This window comes from Leucopleurus acutus (genome assembly GCF_964270905.1).
Source record: "Leucopleurus acutus genome assembly, chromosome: 3".
In the NCBI taxonomy this organism is placed as follows: domain Eukaryota; kingdom Metazoa; phylum Chordata; class Mammalia; order Artiodactyla; family Delphinidae; genus Leucopleurus; species Leucopleurus acutus.
This window is the reverse complement of record NC_139145.1, coordinates 74,540,812-74,562,106: the sequence shown is the minus strand read 5'-3', so window position 1 is coordinate 74,562,106 and position 21,295 is coordinate 74,540,812. Positions and strand designations below refer to the sequence as shown.

General features: G+C 35.9%; 1 protein-coding gene across 5 annotated transcripts in view; it reads right to left on the bottom strand.

Moving 5' to 3' along the window:
* Positions 1 to 21,295, bottom strand: part of CEP120 (centrosomal protein 120) — a 113,515-nt gene that overhangs the window by 15,531 nt on the left and 76,689 nt on the right. For all 5 annotated transcript variants that reach the window (XM_082837207.1, XM_082837206.1, XM_082837205.1 and 2 more), the window contains 4 exons: positions 20,172 to 20,264; positions 18,950 to 19,111; positions 15,261 to 15,383; positions 7,942 to 8,040 (listed from right to left, as the gene is read on the bottom strand). In XM_082837207.1, the coding sequence (XP_082693333.1) occupies positions 7,942 to 8,040; positions 15,261 to 15,383; positions 18,950 to 19,111; positions 20,172 to 20,264 (477 nt within the window). The remainder of the gene's footprint in view (positions 1 to 7,941; positions 8,041 to 15,260; positions 15,384 to 18,949; positions 19,112 to 20,171; positions 20,265 to 21,295) is intronic.

Below are 21,295 nucleotides of genomic sequence, written 5' to 3'. Positions count from 1 at the left end.
TATATCAGCTTAGTTTTAAACAGATCTACTGTGCACAAATATGGTAAGGGACTCACATCCTACCCAAAATCTTAGTTCTGTTTCCTGTCCTGTGAACAAACATACCTAGTTTTAATGTATCAGACTTGATAAAAATGTTAAATTTCCCAGAACAACACATTCATACCTTTTAACAATGATTCATTTATTTATAAAAAGTAGTGGCTGTTATTCTTCCTCCATAACTATATTCTAATGTGTCAAGAAATGTTTTAAGATAAATATGCTACTTAGAACACAGTAAAGTAACAATCTTAACTTGGAGATGGGAAAAAAAGAAACTAAATTACCCCTTAAATGTCTAACAACCAGAACTCTTTAAAGTCAGTGTTATACATCATACCAAAGATAGCAAATCCAGACTGTATGGATATCGTTTCCTTGTCTTCTAAGTTAGGACCCATTTTACGTTACACTTATTTATATTTTACAGCTGTTGCCTACCCAGTTACCCAAGAACAAAAAGGTTTACAACATGGAAACAGGGTTTTATGCTTTTGAATCAGGAGAAAAGATTTTTTTCCAAATAATTGGAAGATTATGATTTTTTAAATTCACAAATTGACTATACTGGGTCACCTTTGAGTAATGGAAATCTCTGTTTAAACATTCTTTTGGCAACAGGCACGGAGCATTAGGTCTTATTTCCAAGCTTTACCAGCTGGGTTTTGTCATTAACATTTATTAACAATCTAAGATACGGCTTTCGCCGTCTAATCCGTACTACACAAATGTTTTGTATGGCCCTCCAGAGGATTTTGCTGTGACAAATTACTGGCAGAGATTATAGCCCCGTGGCTATTCACCAGAGGCAATGTAAAATTAACATGGTACTAATCCAATTTAAACAAGAAGTTGCACAAACAATCCTCTGAACAAAAGCAGATAGAGGATTCCAATTTTATATTCAAATACAATGTGTTTTTAATAAAAAGCTTTAGAAAAAAAATTGAAGTAACTTTCACACATATAAATTGTGCCTATTTGATGAAGGTATTAATTTTAATCTTCCAAAAACAGTGGCAGAACACAATTCACTATGGTAATCGCAAGGTCTATTAAATTTCTTCTTAAAGTGTTGCATCTCAAATGTGGTCTGTAGAACATCAGTGATTCCTAGTGACCTTGAAATATGTTTACAGTGTTGTTTCTAAAGCAGAAAGTCTGTGGGATAAGGAATAGAAGTGGTCTGCAATGAAGGTTACTGTACTGAAAGAATGAGACTATTTTCTTTCATGAAGTAGAAGTCTGGAGTTGAACCAGGAATTTAACACCATGTTTTCTTTTCTTCTTAATTCACTTACAGTAACTTAAGAGAAAAGAGGCATCTGAACTTTTGTGATATCCTCTGTTATTAGGCACAAATAGTTAAAATTACTTTGCCAATGCTTTTTAGGCAAGAAGATAGAAAACACTTAGGAAAAAAGGGTAAACAGAAGACAATGAATTAAAGGAAAAATCCAGAAGATAGAAAAAGTGTATGAGAATGCATATGTTAGGAAGGAGGGGTGCTTGGGTGGGAGCCTTTTAAACTGAACGTTTTTTTAAGAGTCTCAGTCCATGAACTGGGGGGTTTTTGTTCAGATTATTGTCTTACATTTGAAAAACCACCTCAAACAGTGAAAACAATGTCTGTCAACATACACATATTAACATAACTTAAAAATCAATTTACTCAAAGTAATAAATTTTTGCATGGATATTTCTTAAGAAACATAACAATTATAATGAAATTATGCTCTGATAATTAATCACTCATTTCTCCAGAAGAAATGCCCTATCAACAGCTCACAGGCTTCCATCTTTTCATTACTAACTTTGGCAATGCCTTGTAATTAATTACGATTGCATTAGCTCTTATCCTTCATAAGTTGCATAAATTTCTTCAGTGGTAGGCACTGTCTGCCACTTCCTCCCAATCTACGCTCCATTTTAAAACTTGAAATGAGGGGCTTCCCTAGTGGCGCAGTGGTTGAGAGTCCACCTGCCGATGTAGGGGACACGGGTTCGTGCCCCGGTCTGGGAAGATCCCACATGCCATGGAGCGGCTGGGCCCGTGAGCCATTGCCGCTGAGCCTGCGTGTCCGGAGCCTGTGCTCCGCAGCGGGAGAGGCCACAACAGTGAGAGGCCCGCATACCGCAAAAAACAAAACACTTGAAATGATTTCATATCTAATACTGATATTTATTATTATTTTTTAATGTTTATTTTATATTGGAGTATAGTTGATTTACAATGTTGTGTTAGTTTCAGGTGTACAACTGAGTGATTCAGTTATACATATACATATGTCCATTCTTTTTCAAATTCTTTTCCCATTTAGGTTGTTACATAATATTCAGTAGAGTTCCCTGTGCTATACAATCCTGTGCTTATATTCTTGTTGATCATCTATTCTATATATAGTAGTGTGTATAAGTCAATCACAAACTCCTAATTTATCCCTCCCCCCAACATTTCCCTTTTGGTAATCATAAGTTTGTTTTCTATGTCTGTGCATCTGTTTCTGTTTTGTAAATAAGTTCATTTGTATCTTTTTTTTTTAAGATTCCACATATAAGTGATATCATGGTATTTGTCTTTCTCTGACTTACTTCACATAGTATGATAATCTTTACGTCCATCCATGTTGCTACAAATGGCATTATTTCATTCTTTTTTATGGCTGAGTAATATTCCATTGTACATATGTACCACATCTTCTTTATCCTTTCCTCTGTCAATGGACATTTAGGTTGCTTCCATGTCCTGGCTATTGTAAATAGTGCTGCAATGAACACTCAGTGCATGTATCTTTTCGAATTATGGTTTTCTCCGGATATATGCCCAGGAGTGGGATTGCTGAATCATATGGTAGCTCCATTTTTAATTTTTTAAGGAATCTCCATACTGTTTTCCATAATGGCTGTGCCAATTTACGTTCCCAACAGTGTAGGGTTCCCTTTTCTCCACACCCTCTCCAGCATTTACTATTTGTAGACTTTTTGATGATGGCCATTCTGACCGGTATGAGGTGGTATCTCACTGTAGATTTGATTTGCATTTCTCTAATAACTAGTGATGCTGAGCCTCTTTTCATGCACTTTTTGGCTATCTGTATGTCTTCACTGGAGAACTATTCAGATCTTCTGCCCATTTTTTGATTGGGTTGTTTGTTTTTTTCATATTGAGCTGCATGAGCTGTTTGTAAATTCTGGAGATTAATCCCTTGTCGGTTGCTTTGTTTGCAAATATTTTCTCTCATTCTGTGGGTTGTCTTTTCATTTTGTTTATGGCTTCCTTTGCTGTGCAAAACCTTTTAAGTTTGATTAGGTCCCATTTGTTTATTTTTGTTTTCATTTTTATTACTCTAGGAGGTGGATCCAAAAAGATAGTGCTGTGATTTATGTCAAAGAGTGTTCTGCCTATGTTTTCCCCTAAGAGTCTTATAGTGTCCGATCTTACATTTAGGTCTCTAATCCATTTTGAGTTTATTTTTGTGTATGGTGTTAGGGAGTGTTCTAATTTCATTCTTTTCCATGTAGCTGGTCCAGTTTTCCCAGCACCACTTATTGAAGAGACTGTCTTTTCTCCACTGTATATTCTTGCCTCCTTTGTCATAGATTAGGTGACCATGGGTGCGTGGGTTTATCTCTGGGCTTTCTATCCTGTTCCTTTGATCTATATTTCTGTCTTTGTGCCAATACCATACTGTGTTTTTTATTTTTAATTAATTTATTTTTGGCTGCACTGGGTCTTCATTTCAGTGTGTGGGCTTTTTGTTGCAGTGGCTCCTCTTGTTGTAGAGCATGGGCTCTAGGCTCACGGGCTCTAGAGCGCAGGCTCAGTAGTTTTGGTGCACGGGCTCAGTTGCTCCATGGCATGTGGGATCTTCCCGGACCAGGGCTCAAACCTGTGTCCCCTGCATTGGCAGGTGGACTCTTAACCACTGCGCCACCAGGGAAGCCCATACCATACTGTTTTGATGATTGTAACTTTGTAATATAGTCTGAAGTCAGGGAGCATGATTTCTCCAGCTCTGTTTTTTTTTCCTCAAGATTGCTTTGGCTATTTGGGGTCTTTTGTGTTTCCACAGAAACTTTAAAGTTTTGTTCTAGTTCTGTGAAAAATGCCATTACTAATTTGATAGGGATTGCACTGAATCCGTAGATTGCCTCGGGAAGTAAAGTCATTTTCACAATATTGATTCTTTCAATTCAAGAACATGGTATATCTTTCCAACTGTTTGTGTCATCTTCAATTTCTTTCATCAATGTCTTATACTTTTCAGAGTACAGGTCTTTAGGTAGGTTTATTCCTAGTTACTTAATGTGATGGTAAACGGGATTGTTTCCTTAATTTCTCTTTCTGATCTTTTGGTGTTGGTGTATAGAAATGCAAGAGATTTCTGTGCACTAATTTTGTATCCTGCGGTGTTACCGAATTCATTGATGAGCCCTAGCAGTTTTCTGGTAGCATATTTAGGATTTTCTATGTATAGTATCATGTCATCTGCAAACAGTGACAGTTTTACTTCTTTTCCAGTTTGGATTCCTTTTTCTAATACTGATATTTGAAACACCGTTTTTGAACCATTTCTCCCTCAGCTTTGAATGACAAAATACAATGATAACCCAGTGTCCTCGTGTTTTTCTAATACTTATTTTCTATTATTTATGCTAACTTCACTTGCATTTCTTACCACTCTGCCATGTTCTTGTTAAATATCAGCCCTCCCAGCTGAACTTTACGTTTACTGTGGGGAGAGAATTGCTGTATCTAGACCATCTACCAGTGTGCAAGGTGCATAATAGGCTCTCAATAAGTACTTGATGAATGAAAAATGAACAAATAAAACAACTATAGATGTTTCTTCAGACTCAATGCACTCTCATCTCTTTACACCTAACTTTAGGAAGTTCACCTACCGACTGACAGTATTGCATATCTGCACAATTAGCCCTAACATAGGTTTTCCCCCTTTTGTCAGTTTCTACAGAACATCTATATTAAATCTACCATCCAAATGCAAAGTACTGTTACTAGTCAAACTATACTGAACCTCACTTCCCCACTGCTACAATTATATAACAACATTCTCCTATCTTGTAGACTTAAAAATTTTCTGGTTTTGGTTGGTGTCTGTCATTTTTCAGCTACTCAGTCGTAAATCCTTCTAATATTTGTTCTATTCATCAATATTCCAAAGCTACCATCTGATTAGGTCCCCAATGACTGAAACCAAGAATACTACACAATAGCTTTATGGCTCATATCCTTTTAACAACAGTTACCATTTATTGAGCACACACTATGTACGAAACACTGTGTTACATGCTTTACAGACCACTCATTTAATTCTCAGAACAACCTGTGAGGAAAGATTTTTCATTTTCCAAATGAGGAGACTAATCAGAGAAATTATATTCCCCAAGTCCCAGAGGTAGTTAAGAAGTACAGCCAAGATTCAATACAGCTCTCTTGACTCCAAGGCGATGTTCTAAACTGCTATGTATGCTGCCTGTGGTAGAATTTGTATCCTGTTATTTTTAATAGCCACTCTCACCACGTTATTTCCTTGCTCCCAATTCCACAGGGACTCCTCCCTGTGGTACTAAATGTAACTTAACTATCTTGCCATCATGACTTTATATTAGCTTATTCTCTTTCAAAGTCACTTTAATTCTCATTACCTGAGCTAGTCTATCTGTCAGTGATGTCATTTTCCTTGCTTATGATATGCCAAATCATGACTTCTTCTGCTTCAACACTCACTCTGTCAGAAATCCCTAATGTCTTCCACAGCTCACTTTGTTCTATTTGAAATTCTTTCACTATGTGGCTTCTATGGAATTAAACCATAACATTATAAAGCAGGAAGAGCCTGAGACCGCACTCTAGTCAAATGAGTCTAATCCTTGCTCTATCACTTAGTACCTGTGTGATCGTGCGCAACTTACTTAATGTCTCTGTTTCTTTCATCGATAAAATGGAAATATTACCTGCTATATAGGGATCTTGGTTAGGATCAAATGAAAACGTATGAAGGGCTTAGCATAATACCAAGCACTTATCAGCTTTCCTTCCTCCTTAAACATAAGAATTCTAAGTTCTATCTGCCACATCTTCAATTATCACCTCTGCAAAAGGATTCCTTCATGTTATTAAGCTCAATCATCCTCCCAACATCAGTCCATATTTCTAAATGCTTGCTGAATTTCTTTCTGTAAAAATTAAAATGTTCAAATCTGCAAGTCCTGTCTCCTCCCCATGCCTCAATCAGCTTCTTGCCTTAATAACCATCATTACAATCCTGGAAAACTCTCTTTCCAGACACTAAGGCTTGAACCCTTGACATCATCTTTGACTTTCCACTCTGCATTCTGATTAGGTATAGTGTATTGTATAGAATCTACCAAAACCATGTCTTTTAAAATAATCTCCTTGTCATGTTCCCACTGCTACCTAGTCCTTATTTCCTGAAATGACTTCTAAAATGGGACCTCCTCTGTTCTCCATGGAGAGTCTATGCTTTCTGACTTTGTGCCTCCTTGCTATAATCATTCTATTCATTGTATATACATTTTCCCCACAGCTTTCCTAAACCACAACCAATTCTCCAGAGATCCATCTCAAATATCTCATCTTCTATGACACCTTTCCTAAGTTCTATTAAATAGATGTACTTCCCCTCCTGAGTACTCTGTACAGGTCTTTTCAGGGCTCTTACTATTTGGCAGTAAATGTTATATTTACAGTTTTCTTCCCTATTACTAAACTGCAAGCTCCCTGAGGCAAAGACCTATGTTTTACTTATAACTATAAATCTAGGACAGTGCCTTGAACACAGGAGGCCCTCAGTACTATATATGACTATTCATTCATTCATCTATCCTTAGTCTTGTGAGCATCTATAAAACATATTCAGTGTGTGTAATATTATTTTATACTTATGCTTACAATCTCAATTCATCTAAAAGCTATGTTAAGGCAAACTGCACTATTTATTCTCAGGCAGTCTAGTACATACTCTTCTATGAAGGTGGTAAGCATTTAGTACAATACCACAAAGATATTTAATGACATTTGATGGTTTGGGAGACACATTAAAAAAAAATACAAATCTGAGAGACCCTACGTACCAAAATTGCATTCGGCATATAACGGACACATTTCAGAAAAGCAAAACTTACGATAAACTAACCACTAATCATCCTTAAAAGTTTAGGTCACATAGATGCGATTCAAAATAAAAATCTTGCTCATATTTTATTTGATCTTAATAATTTGAAGAAATTATAGCCAAAATTAAGGTTAATTCCTCAGGAAGCTAATGGCATTTGTTACCTGGTACCAGGAAGGAAAAAAAAAAAGTAATGTAAAGAATTTAGGAAACTACTCTCACTTTTAAATCCTTGTAAAATTATGCAAAAATCCCGTGATCCCTTTTTTTAATGAATAAATTACTGTGTCTTCCTAGGAATGACTTTTAAAATACGTTCTTAAAATTCTCCCCCCAAAGCCACTCCCAATAGAAGGAAATTAATACTAAGGAAAAAAGGATGGTAGTTTTATAAGTGAAAGTAAAAGGAGAAAAAGAATGATTGTTTTTAAAGTGAAAGTAGAAATTATTCCCAACTTGCTGTGGGGAAGAGGATAGTTGGCTTTAAAAAAAAAAAAAAAAAAGAAAGGAAAAGAAAAAGGAACTAGAAGTTTTAGTTTTTATAAAGGAGGATCTTATATGTAACACATTAAAAAAAGGGGGGGTGGGGCCTAATCTCAAATACAGAACTGGACATTTAAATACAGACATATGAACCTAACAGATATTGCCAAATGTGCAAACTTGTAAAAAAAAAAAAAAAAAATCAAGGGAGAAAGACATAAAAAGAATAATCCATCATTAGCTATAAACTACATACCTGTTTAAGTCTGGCAAGTTCTTTCAAAGCTCGTCCCCACTGCTGCTTATAATGCAGCTTAGACTTAGTTGTGGATTCCAACTTTCTTTCAAGTTCAACCTAACAGTGATTAAAATCATATCAAGTGAAACACTATACCACTGTGTACAATCACTGAAAGATAATATATACAAAGACTCTGGCTTAAGAAAAGAGTTTATATAGTGTAACATACGACATCATCTAAAACTGTTATATAATTTACTGTAAATATTATGGCACATGAACATTTTCTTGTTTAAAATATAGTTGTATTTTTACTGCCTAACAGCCTATACTAAAAGGAACTGAATCAGTCTTAACCTCCAGGCAGTTACTATAAATGTATTTAAAACATATATATTACATAAAGATCACAGAGTGAAAAATACATTTTTTTTTTAATATAACAAAAAGCAGTTGTTAGCATTCCATTTCACTGACACTCTCAACCTTGAAACCAAATTATTCCTTTTGGAGACCTCTCATTATGTGGAATTTTGTCTTACATTGAAGAGAGCTTGTAGAGATACTTTTATAACTCTATTTTGGCAAAAATCATAGAATGCTGAGAACAGTGAACTGTTTTATCAGAAGGCAGTTTACTGAGAGTACAAAGTCAAAAATATTTTAAGAATGTTAAACCCAAGAGTAAGAAAAATAATGCTCCTAAAAACACTCATCTAACTTTTATTTTCTATTTTTCCTCAAATATATAAAGAAAAACACGAAACAGATTTGATTTTTAAAATACGGTTATTTATACTTGCAGCAGGCAATCTGTTGTGTATGAACTGAAGCCAACTTGGCTACGTTTTGGAATGTACTCTCAAAGTTTCAAACCAAGTACCAAACAAATTCATGTAGCCAACAGACAGTTTTACTATTTAAGTGATAAGGTAATTATATGGATGAATTACAGTAAAATACTGTTAATCTAAACTGGTCTAATTTTTTTATATCAAGTCCAGTTTTTCCCATACACACAACTCCTAATGTTTTGCAGAAAAATAAAATCGAAGACACTATCCAAAAATTCAAGCTTCAGAAAGCTCAGAAGGAAAATAAAATGAAAGGAAAAGCAGATTGCCAAAATCCCTTCACAAAAGACCAGAATGTTCTCTGCAGTAATATATGACTTCATGGAGTCAAGGTCTTTTCTGCTTTACAAATCCCTAGTGCTTGGATTTAAATGTGTTGACATTTTACAACTATACTCATACATCTTAAGTTGACTAATACTCTGAGATTATCAAAGATGATCTCTTCCACTTATGCCCTAAAGACTTATACTTATTAGCTGGTAATTTTAACAAGAGGACATATGTCAGAGGAAAAGCAAAAATCTGTTTTATGACTGTGTGATAAAAGAATAGTATTCAATTATAAAAGTGACCATGTCCCTGGGTCTTGGAGAAGGTACAGTATCCTGGACGAGCCTCAGAATGAGGGTTAGGACAACCTAGAGAGATCACTTATACCCACTGAACTGACTCCATCAGAAAAAGCTGGGGAGGTTTTGTCAGTTTTGCCATGATTATCAAAATAACTCACATTTGCATTGATATTCACACAGTAGTTCACACTAATTTAAAATGCATATATAATCAAAACATATAATGTCTTTATTCTTAACAAACCAAAAAAAACTGCAGCTAACAAATCTGAGACGTTACACATCATTTTTCTAATTCATCCCAAACTACCAAATCAGTGATGCCTAACTTTTTTTAAGGATACAGATGCCTCTGTGATTCTAAAGAAATATATGGACCCAACTCCCAGAAAAAGGTACACAACCAAAATTTTGACACAATTTCAGGGCATTCAAAGACCTCGAGTTAAGAGCCCTTTTTTGTGGGTAGACATGAGACTTTGGGAAGGCTTTTTTGACTTAAATCATAAGCCAAGTTACAGACTCAAATTAAAACTTGGCTCAGGACCTAGAGTCAATTCAGAGGCTAGTGAAGACCAAGCACAGACTTTCACTGATTCTCAATGTCCCTGTTTCTATCCCTGATATACCCACAACTCTAATTCTCTACTGGAGGCATGGCATTGTCTTTGCCTCTAATTTCCTATTCCCCAGTTCCAATGTGTCACAAAAAACTATAGATTTCTCCCTTGAAATATTTTCCAGTTTTATTCTTTTATGTTCTTTCTACCATTTCCTAAGCTCAGGCTTATCTCATCTCTTGTCTGCTCAGCCTCAAACGTATTCTATCTACAAATCCTGGAAATAACTATTATATCAATTTACTCTCTACTAAAAGATCTACAACAGCTACTACTTGCCTACAGGACTGAGCCTAAACTCCTCTGCCTAGGTGTTAAAGCACTCCAAGATATAATTTCCATCCTACTTGTTCTACTACTTTCTTGGTATTCCTCAACAGGAAACCCTCTACTCCAACCACCGGGTTTGTCTCCCCTACATTCACCTTGTCCAAGTTACTTCCTGAGCCTGTCGATTCTTTTTCTTCATCGCTTATTTAAAACTTCAGATTCAGCTGAAATTCTACCTCTCCATGGAGCTGTCTTAAAACTACTATATTCTGAACACCAAATGACTTCTGAATTGCAAAGAGTTCCTATCACATTCCCTGGTATTCGATTATATATGGTCATTTAAGGTTCTCTGAGTCATCTCCCCAATTATATTACAAACTCTTCTACAAGTGAGGTCCCAGGGACTTCCCTGGCGGTCTAGTGGTTAAGACTTCGCCTTCCAATGCAGGGGGTGTGGGTCAATCCCTGGTCGGGGAGCTAAGATCACACATGCCTCGCAGCCCAAAAACCAAAACATAAAACAAAAGCAATACTGTAACAAACTCAATAAAGACTTTAAAAATGGTCATCAAAAAAAAAAAGTGAGGTCCCAAAAGGATAACATACTTTTACTCTTTTCTTTTCTCTGATTTTTCCTTTTGTCCTAAGACACATTAGATACTCACCAAATGTTCTTAAATACACAAATTTAGTTTCTGTCTTAATCTTCTGTATGCATTACTAAATTATAATGCTTTCCCTATTTTATTTGTTAAAAGTTCCAACTGTTTTTAAGCCATCTAAAAGTCATTTCCTAGCTAAAAGCACATCAAACTATTCACTTCTTAAGGGAATCAAGAATTACATTTGGTAAAACTGTATCTTAATGTTAACTTATTTTTAGACTATTTCAGTGAAAATGGAAATATTTGTGTTATACTGAAGAGACCAGTAAACAGAAAAGAAAAAAGCTCTCAATCAGACATAACCAGAAGTTGTAGACTAAATCAGGTACTTTTTCACTTAAGTCTTCCTTTTTATGCTTTTATCTCTTTGTTACTTAAGAAATAAGATTCTGCCCTCTTCTGGCTCCAAAAAAACTTACAAAGAATGTTCAAAAGAGCTGAGAAGCCTTGTTTTGCTAGGCATTTAAAAACAGTGGATGAATTCATTAGGTCTGATATAAAGGCGCTTCCATTACACTTTTTTTTTCCCTCAACAAGTTCATGGTGCTGTTTATATTTGTAATATGTTTGGTGATTTTTATCCTTTTGGTAGAAGTGTAATTGGAAGAAATTTTTAAAAATCATTTACAATTATTTCTATGGTGATATTATCTAGTATATATCCAGAAAAGATGAATATCATAAGCCCTCTGTTCCAATTTTGAGATATTTGGCCCTGAATTTCTCCAAGATAAAATGGAAATACTCTTGACAACTACTTAAGAGAACTTGTGAGAATTGATGAGATATTGTCTGAATGCTTCAAATATCTCTGGCAGGCCACATAATTCATAATATATAAACAGAAATACTTTAATATTTGGTTTAATCAAAAGGAGTGGGAAATGTCCAGTTTGATTCAAATTCAAGGTTACTGGTAGAGAAATGAGAAGGCCAAAAATGGAGAATGAAGAGATTGTCCAGAAAAGAACAAAGCAGAATCAACAAGACTTTGCAATTAAATAGATACTGGGGTAAGAAGAGGAACCAAAAATAGCATGGCATTTGACAAGCTGCAGAAACATTTAATGAATTCAGAAACGCTAGAGGAAAGCAGTTAATACCCTTTTCAACTCAATTTTTTTTAACCACTCTTATTCTTGTCTCCAAATTTTCTATATGCACCCTTCTGCCTCTTGAATAGTCATATCAAGGGCTAAATTTTATATCTATGCTCCAACCATCCCCATCTCTCTTAAAGCTTCAATTTCTCCTTGCTGTTAATTTCTTCTCCTTAATCTAAAAATATTCTCTGATTTTCCTACCTCTAAATAAGCTTTTCTCAAGAGCTTTAGGCCCTTGGGCTACATTTTTTCTTGTCTTCTGAGGTTTTCCGAAATTTATTTTTTTATTTTTTAAATTTTTGGCTGCGTTGGGTCGTCGTTGCTGTGCGTGGGCTTTCTCTAGCTGTGGTGAGCGGGGGCTACTCTTCGTTGCGGTGCGTGGTCTTCTCACTGCGGTGGCTTCTCTTGTTGCGGAGCACGGGCTCTAGGTGCGCAGGCTTCAGTAGTTGCAGCACACAGGCTCAGCAGTTGTGGCTCACGGGCTTAGCTGCTCCTCGGCATGTGGGATCTTCCCGGAGGGATCTTCCCGGACCAGGGCTCGAACCCATGTCCCCTGCATTGGCAGGTGGATTCTTAACCACTGCACCAGCAGGGAAGCCCTTTTCTTGTTTTCTTTTCACAGCCAAACTTTCTATAACCTTCTGCAATTTGGCTTCTTAAAACTCAGTGACCTCTTAACTGCCAAACACATGGGGGGTCTTTCCTCAACCACTCTTGACTTGCCCATCATGAGAGATTACTTTCACTTCCTCATTCTTTAAACTCCCCCTTTCCTTTTGGGCACAGCACTAGACTGTTTTTATTACTTCTCTAAATCTCATTAGCCTCCTTCCTCAACTCTTGATTGTTCTCAAAGCTGAACGTCCCCCTAAGTTTTATCATCAATTAGCCTTCCTAAACACTCCTTAAGCAATTGCATATACCTGTAAGCTGTTACTTTATTCAAATGACTCTCAAATCTGTTTGTCTAGCCCTATTCTCTCCCTACTGTATTTTCTCATTTTTTAACCATTTAGTTAACTCCTTCACTTAGATTACTGCACTAGCATCTCAAATGTAGTATGTCTAAAATCTGAATTCCCTACAACTTCCATCCCTCCAAAAAAGTTCATCGAAAATCTTCATTTCTCTTAATATTAACATCCATTAAGCCAATCTTATAAATTTGAGAGTAATCTTTGACTTTTCTTACCAGATGAAATATGAATTCTTTAAGCAAACATCTAAGCTCTTCCCTCATATGGCTGAAAATTACCTTTATTTCCAGCATTCTCTTATCAGGCCTACATTTATTTTAAAATTACAGCTGACATTTGCACAATGCAGGGGTATGAATGCTAATCCTCCATGCTGTCAAAAAAAATGCCTATAACTTTACAGTTGGCCCTCTGAATATGTGGTACCGCATCTGAGGAATCAACCAACCACGGGTCATGTGGTACTGTAGAATGTATTTTCTGAAAAAAATCTGTGTATAAGTGGACCCTCACAGTTCAAACTCATGTTGTTCAAGGGTAAACCATACTACTATAATGATTAGACTCTAGGTTCTAGTCAAGCAGCTATCCAAATATGCAATAGATATTTTAATCTTTTTTATACTTTTGTTCAGTACTTCTTTTTGGAATAACCTCACCCACATATTTACCTATTTAAAGTTTCACCTATTCTTAGCCTCCATATACAATGTCATTCCTTCTTTATACTTAGTGTGTTGATTTCAGAAGTTGACTTTGTTTTCCCTTTGGACTCATGGCATTTAGCAAGAGAAAGTTAGACGATATCTGCTCGTTTGCCTTTTGCTTTAATTATTTGGGTATGTTCCTCGTCTCCTTCTGTAACTTGTTATTTACTTGACGGTATCCTGAACATTTCTGAATCATTCATAATGGCATTTAGCATGGTATCATAAATAGCATACAACTTTGCTGGATAATGAAAAACCAACTCTATCAATCAGCATCCTGCCAGGAATCTAGAAATCAGAAGCAATTTAATACAGGAAACCGGTTCAACAGATAAAGGAAGAGCAGAAAGGCCAAAGAGGATATGGTGAGGCAACCCAGTAATCAGCAGCAGCAAGAAGCCCCCACCTCTCCTAGGTAGGAGGGACTACAAAAAGGTACCAGGAAATAGTAGTTCTTAATACAAGCAACCCACAAACTGGGGATGTCCAGTGGGCTAGAACCACAGTGGAGACTGACTAAAGGAAGCTGGAGAAGGGATGCCTGGTGGGAGATGGAACCATAAAAAGATGTAACTACTGCCAGAGAAAATAAGGGAGGTAGAGAGGCAGAAAGAGAGAGAAGAAAGAACTACTCTGGCATCTTCCCAACTCCTATCTACCAATCTTCTGTTAGTGTCCCCTAGTGGCTGAATCTACAGAAGAGAAAGGGCAAGGAAGCCTTCACTACAATGCTGAGTGGGAACAGACAGGCAATGGCTGCCACGACAATTAAATCCTTAAGCTTCTAAAGCTTATTTTCCTGTTTATTATTAACTCTGTTATTTTCTTAAGTATGCTATATCTTTTTAATAATGCCTAAAATTTATCAAACTCTAAAATGCAAGAGCTCATATTGTCAAATTTAGATTGTCTGTCGGATATTACACATTTTTTAATGCCTAGAACTTGAACATTCTGTCTGTGGGGAATCCCAATATAAATGAGAGTCAGGACCTGGCTTCCAACTGCAGAAAGCAAGATAGGATGGCTATCGCTTCTTCCAAACTAAGAGTAGAGTACAGACCTGTGATTTAAATGTGTGCTCCTACCTGAGACAGTGAATCTAAAGGGCACTAATACGGAGAGAGGGTATTCACAATGGCTACTGCAAAACTGAGAGTTCAACAGCCTAACACTAGAATCAGGGGAGACAGAATCCAGGGACATGGCAGTCATGGCACCAACAGTAGCATCCTGAGTAGACTGTTTTATGACAGGATGGGCCCATGACTTGCTTCCCCCAGGTTTTTTAGCTTTCTTGACAGGTTTGTGAATTCCTCTAGTCCAAGAGTTACTCAGTTCTGTTGTCTGTAACCAAGGACTGTAGTATAGGCTATAACTGATAAAAGCTATGAAATTCAAGTATTGACAATGTCATGTGCCTCAAATTCTCTGATATGTTATTTGGTATCAGAATACTACAGTTAAATGTTATTACATTGTATATTCAAGTATCATTTTTTATTTTATAAATTTACCAGTAAGGCTAGTTAAATTGCCATAAATTGACATGGGTACCTTTTCCAAAGTGAGAAGATTTATTTCAGACTGTAGCCGAATTTCTGGTTTGCTGCTTTGCTGATCCTTGAACTGATGGAACTCTTTTTCCAAAATCTTATACTTATTTTCAGCATCATTGAGCTGTATTAAAAAAAATTATAGCCACTTTAAAACAGCAGTACGCAAAGTTTAGTATTACAGAATTCAATTCAATGGTGTCATTTTTTCTTACTTTAAGGCATGTTTATATTAGAAAATTTAGAAAATAAAGTATAACGAAAATTAAATCTCCAGTAATCTTAAAAATTCAGTAAATCAACAATATACAATACAATTGATTACAATACAATCGTACAATTGTATTGATTAACAATACAATTTACAATACAATCGATTAACAATATACAAAACCTTTTTAGGAGTATGAAATTTCTTATAAAACCAGTATCTTGAGAACATTTTTGTTAAATTTTGGATGGCAAATGGAAAAGTCGGTTTATAAAAATACTGAAAATAATTTTTTAAAATGCAACATGTAAGATTGAGCATTATACCTGATTATCAATGAAAGCATTATACCTGATTATCGATGAAAGTAATTTTAATGCAGTATTATTTATTGTTCCTATAATTTGATACTGTATGAATTTCATAATTCCAATGCTATTACAACTTACAGATTATTTGGCCCAGTCCCTTCATATTTATAAGTAGGAAAATTGAGGATCAAAGAGCTAAATTACTGAGGCAGTGCCAAAGAGCTAGTGAGCTAGTCACTAGGAGACGAATGAAGAGAATTCAGATCTTTTCATCCCCTGGAATGATGCTCTAATGAATAGTTCCTTAAATTAAAAAAAAAAAAAAAAAAGAGAGAGACTGCCTTGACTAAACACTGTAATTTCCCGTAGAATGGTTTCAAAACTACCAAGAAAAAGAAAAAAAGATATAAAGGTATTTTTTTTAAATGTGGGATTTTTCTAACCAAATGCAAAGAAGCACTGTTTAAAGATGCTTTCTGAAAACATACACCAATATGACTAGCCATCTTTAGATAACCCAATTATCTCTTTAAGACTAAGACTTAACTAAATGCGAAATACTGAGAAAACTGGTGGCAAAAATGGAACTTAAATTACCAATAATAAATTCTTGTTTTATGCTAATAATTATCAATAATTCTAATTAGGATTTATCTAGCATCTTTAGGTAATGAATATCCCACACATGGAAATTTTCCATATAACTGAAGTTTACCTCTTTGAACATGTAAATTTTGTTTAAAGTTGAACAGAAACCTCTCTAAAGAATCTGTCACATTTTTGTTTTAAACAAAAACTAATAAACTTAATATTTGGCATTTTTTTGACCATTCAGGACATTATCAATCTACTATTAAGAATTACTAATCAAGCTACTAGGCATACTGGGTTCTTTTTCCTTTGCTAAGTGGCCTATAAACTACATTGATTTTTTTCAGTTCTGATAACTGCCTTTACATATTTGAATATATATACTTTATCTTCATCACCTTGCACTGACAGTGTATCTATCTGTCCCTTCTACCTGTCCAGTTAGAATTGTGTGTATAGTACATGTAACCTGGTTCAGAGTAAGGGCCTAAAAAGTTTTCTTATATGTAAAAGGGGAAATGTTTACAGTCATGGACTTTGCAATTTGGGCATCCCAGAAACTTCTGCTGCCCACCACAGTTTTTTCCCCAGGTCTTAGCTTATGTTTTAGAAGTGCCCCGGGGAATTTTTCCACAATACCAGTTCTTCCCGCCAAGGTTCTTCCCACAACGTTGCCAGGGTTCTTCCCACAACGTTGTAAGCTAATTATACCAGTCTGGGACAGGGTGGACACGTGGATTTTTTCATGAGCTCCCCCCGGTAATTCTAATACATGTTAGAAGCCTTTGTTCTAGATGGCTGAATCTCCCTGATAAGTGGTAGAAGAGAAGCATTACCGGCGAATCCCATCACAATTGCCCACTTTTACAACTTTATCTTTCATAAATTTACATGTGACCACCACAATAACAATCAAATTTATATTTATAACCACCTAAATAATATGATCTTAACTGACCCTGAACTGCTATGGAAACTATTCTTCATGCCAGGATTTACTAAAGACTTCAGAGGCATTCATCATACATATCTAATCTACACTGAAATGTTTCAAGACAGATAAGCTTCATTTTTAAAAGCCTGAGCCTTCCTTTTTCCAGCAGATATTTATTAAGCCCCTATTATGTGCTGAAGACTGGCTGGGCTCCAGGCATACAGACAGAAACCAAAACAGTTTTATGGAACTAATAATCTGACACTGATCAAATTATCACACTAATGAAAATAAAAACAAACTGCTATAACATATCATAAAGAAATAGAATAAGAGAATAATACCCCAAGAAAACATATAACAAAAACTTGACCTAGACTTGGACAGCAGGGGTCAGGGAAGATTTCTCTGGGAAAGTGATGCCTCAGCTGGAAACTGAGGGGTTAGTACAGTTCACTAGGCCAAGAAAAAGCAGCACACACAAAGATCCTAAGGGTGAAGCATGCATGGTATGCCTGAGGACCTGAAGAGGACGAGTGTGGCTGGAGAGCACACAGAAAAGGTGAAAGAGTGGGAGATGAGGTGAGAGAGGTAGGCTGGGTCCAAACTATGCAAAGACTGGTAGGGCAAGGTAGTAATTCTGATCTTTATGAGCATTAAGACAACCCTGAATTTAGAGGAGGGTGTCATGATTCCAAATTTCAAAAATATCACTCAGGCTGCGACAGGAAGAACAGGTTACAGGGGTCCATTACCGACACAAAGAATACTTACAGCAAGGTCAAGTATGGATAGGAGGATCATGGTGGGTTTTAAATGCCTTTAAGACACCCAAGTAGAGATGTCTAAAAGGCAATGAGATAAATGGGTTGAGAGTGCAAAGGAAAGGTTTGGGATATAAATGCACAAGTCTCAGAGATACAGATTGTCTCTGAAACCACAGGCACGAATAAGATTGTTTAGCACAGTGTAAGTCTGGAGCTTGGAGGAAGTCCAATATTTAATGGCTAGATAAAGGAAAATAAACCTGCAACGGACCTGAGGCATGGCCAGAAAAGTAGAGAAAAACAAGAAGAGTGATGTTATAGAATTGAGAGAAGAGAATATATAAAAACAAGAACAACAGTGTTGATGTTGTCAATAAGTTTGTCAGTAAGTTTGAGTAAGATGAGAAATGAAAAACACCCACTGAATTTAATGACTGAGCCACTGGTGGCTTCTCTGACAACTGGCTGGCTGGGACAATGGGGATGGAAAGCTGAGGTGGATGGGTTGAGAGGTGAGAAAATGGAAAGGAGCACAGACAATTCTCTCATGAAATTTGGTTCTTAACTGAACTTGGTCCAGTGATATATGAAGAATATCTACATTTGCTCAAAGGAGCAAAAAACTTTAAGATGAGAGTTAACTAAAATATAGCACAATCTCATACAAATAATTATAAGGGAAGTAAGATTATTCCAATATAGTCCTCAGCTTTCAGGAAAAGAAGATCCAACTTACATTTGACTCTCAGGGTAGTAAATGTGATTAATAATCCAAATTACTGGGAATTTTTATAACTCCTTAGTGAATGATTTCTATTATTTCTAGAATGCAAATGAACTCTAAGTTTAAAGAGATGACAGGTATTTTCAACCAACCTGTTGCTGAAGTCGGTGTTTATCCTCTTCTAGTTGCTTCATCTTCAACCTTTCTAGTTCTACTTGGTGAACACAATCTTCTTTGGCCCTACGGATAGAGTCCTGGAGTTCTTGCAGGTTCCGTTCACGTTCTGATTTCAGTTCCCTTCTTTCTCTCTGAAGCTTAAAACAGGTACATCTTTAAGAGGCTGACCTATTACTACCTGCATTATACTAGTCAATATTCTATTATCCTTATATATGGTCAAATGTTCAGAATATTTTATGAAGTGATTTTTATATCATTTTCAGGTATTAGAGAGTTAATGTTTAAGTGTACTGAAATTATAAATTTTCAATCATTTACTCCTAAAATAAAAAGTATATCCCAAAATCCATATATGATGCATAAATTCAATTGAAAAGGCCCTAAATGCTTAAAACCCCTATTTGAATAAACCCATTTTATTATGTAAGCAAATATGCCCAAGTTTCTTTACGTCTTTAGAAACTTCTTATTTTTTTACCTAATCACATAGAAGATAACAAAGCCTTAGTATTAGGAACAAATACACATTATGTTTAGGTTTAACAATCTAAATCAATTTAGAAATTGCCGAAAATGTGTAGCGATAAGGCTAGGGTGATATGCTGAGAAAATTTTAAGAAACATTTGGGTAAGGAAGGGGCATATAGTATTTCACAAGGAAGAAATTCTAATAATTTGAGGTGAACTTTACAGTAATTTAAAAAAGTAGTTAGGGTACAATTTAATAAGACCTAACAAAAATGCTAACTAGGCATGGTACTAACGTAAGTTCATCCTTTCTTGGGATCTAATCTTCAATAGGCAAGAAGGAGGTATATTCCCTTCTTAGTGAAATACAAAATCATGATTCTAGGTCCCTGAGCCTATACTACATTTTCTCTTTTCTCTAGGTAGTGCAACTATCCATTCCTTCCACATAATTGCAAAGGTAACCAAAAATCTCCACTATTGCAAAAGTCAGCCAAAGCTGACTGAATAATAGTTAAGAATTTCAAATAACAGTTTTCTACCTAATTCCTCACCTTCTAACATATAAAACATGCTTCACCTAGTTGAATAGCAGTTTTCTCCATAATGTCTGAAAGACTATTTCCATGAAATATACTTTATACAGTACAAAGGAAAAACAAATGAATGGTATGAATTTAATATATGGATTCTGTGAAATAAAGGCATGATAGATGAATAGAGTACCTCTGATTCTGCAAGGGCCAGCTGCTGCTCTCGCTTCTCCAAGTCAACTAGGGTTTTTTGAAGTTTTCCTTCGAGAACAGTATATTCAGCAACCTAAAATATAATAAAAGTTATCTTTTCCCCAAATTCAAAACACAAATTCAAAAATGCATATATTATGATTTTACTGAAACAGAGGATCTGAGACTAGGAAAATCATGAATTACATATACCAATTCAAAGCAGAAATTCTTTCCACTATACTCTTAAGGAAGGAAGCCAATCTAGCTTCTGCTTGGGTATCTCTAGTAATATTCAGTCTCCTGAGGAAGCCCTTCTCCCACTGGGTGGTAAGTTAGACTGCCAGTAAAATCTTGTGTTTTAGTAAAAACTTAGCTCCTTAAAAATCTGCCTTGCTCAATATTCCAGTATTTTTCTGAAGCCCTCTTAGTCACTTATGCTCTTTCTCTGGAACTAAGACTGGTGATAGGCCAGCTATCACCAATCAGTTTCAAGTCAGTTCTCCTATTATTGAGATCTAGTCCTTTATTACAGTTTAAACAACTGAGTTCTTAATTGCTTCTGAAGCTACAGTTCCTGCTTGGGACCTTAGCCTAGTACCCCAATTTGTACAAGCCTAAAGTCCTGCTCTGCTCTGTCTTTAAGGATGTGAGTCCCATTAAGGATAGAGGTCTACCTGCTTGGCCTGTATAGGATCCTCTCTCATGGTTTTCTATCTTTTAGTTCAGACTGATCATATTTACTAGGACTTTCTGAACCAAATTTTCTGTCCTCCTCACCAACAAGTCTCCAGGTCCCAGGCCCCAACCTGGTTTTCTCTTTACAAGCCTGGGTTTGATGCTCGTTAGAAGCCCTGTTTTTAAGCCTTTAATCCTGTTTCTATCCCTTGGGAAGAAAAAAACTATCTTCACATATTTGACTCCAGTGATAGCCATCATACATCCTCCTAGTCTTTTTTTCTCCAAGATAAGCACAAGCGTCAACTATTATTCACATGTTATTATTTCCACATCCTCTAATACTTGTATTTAATCTGGAGTCTACATTCTAAACTAAGTCCTTTCAAAAATATGGTACCCAGGGGGCTTCCCTGGTAGCGTAGTGGTTGAGAGTCCGCCTGCCGA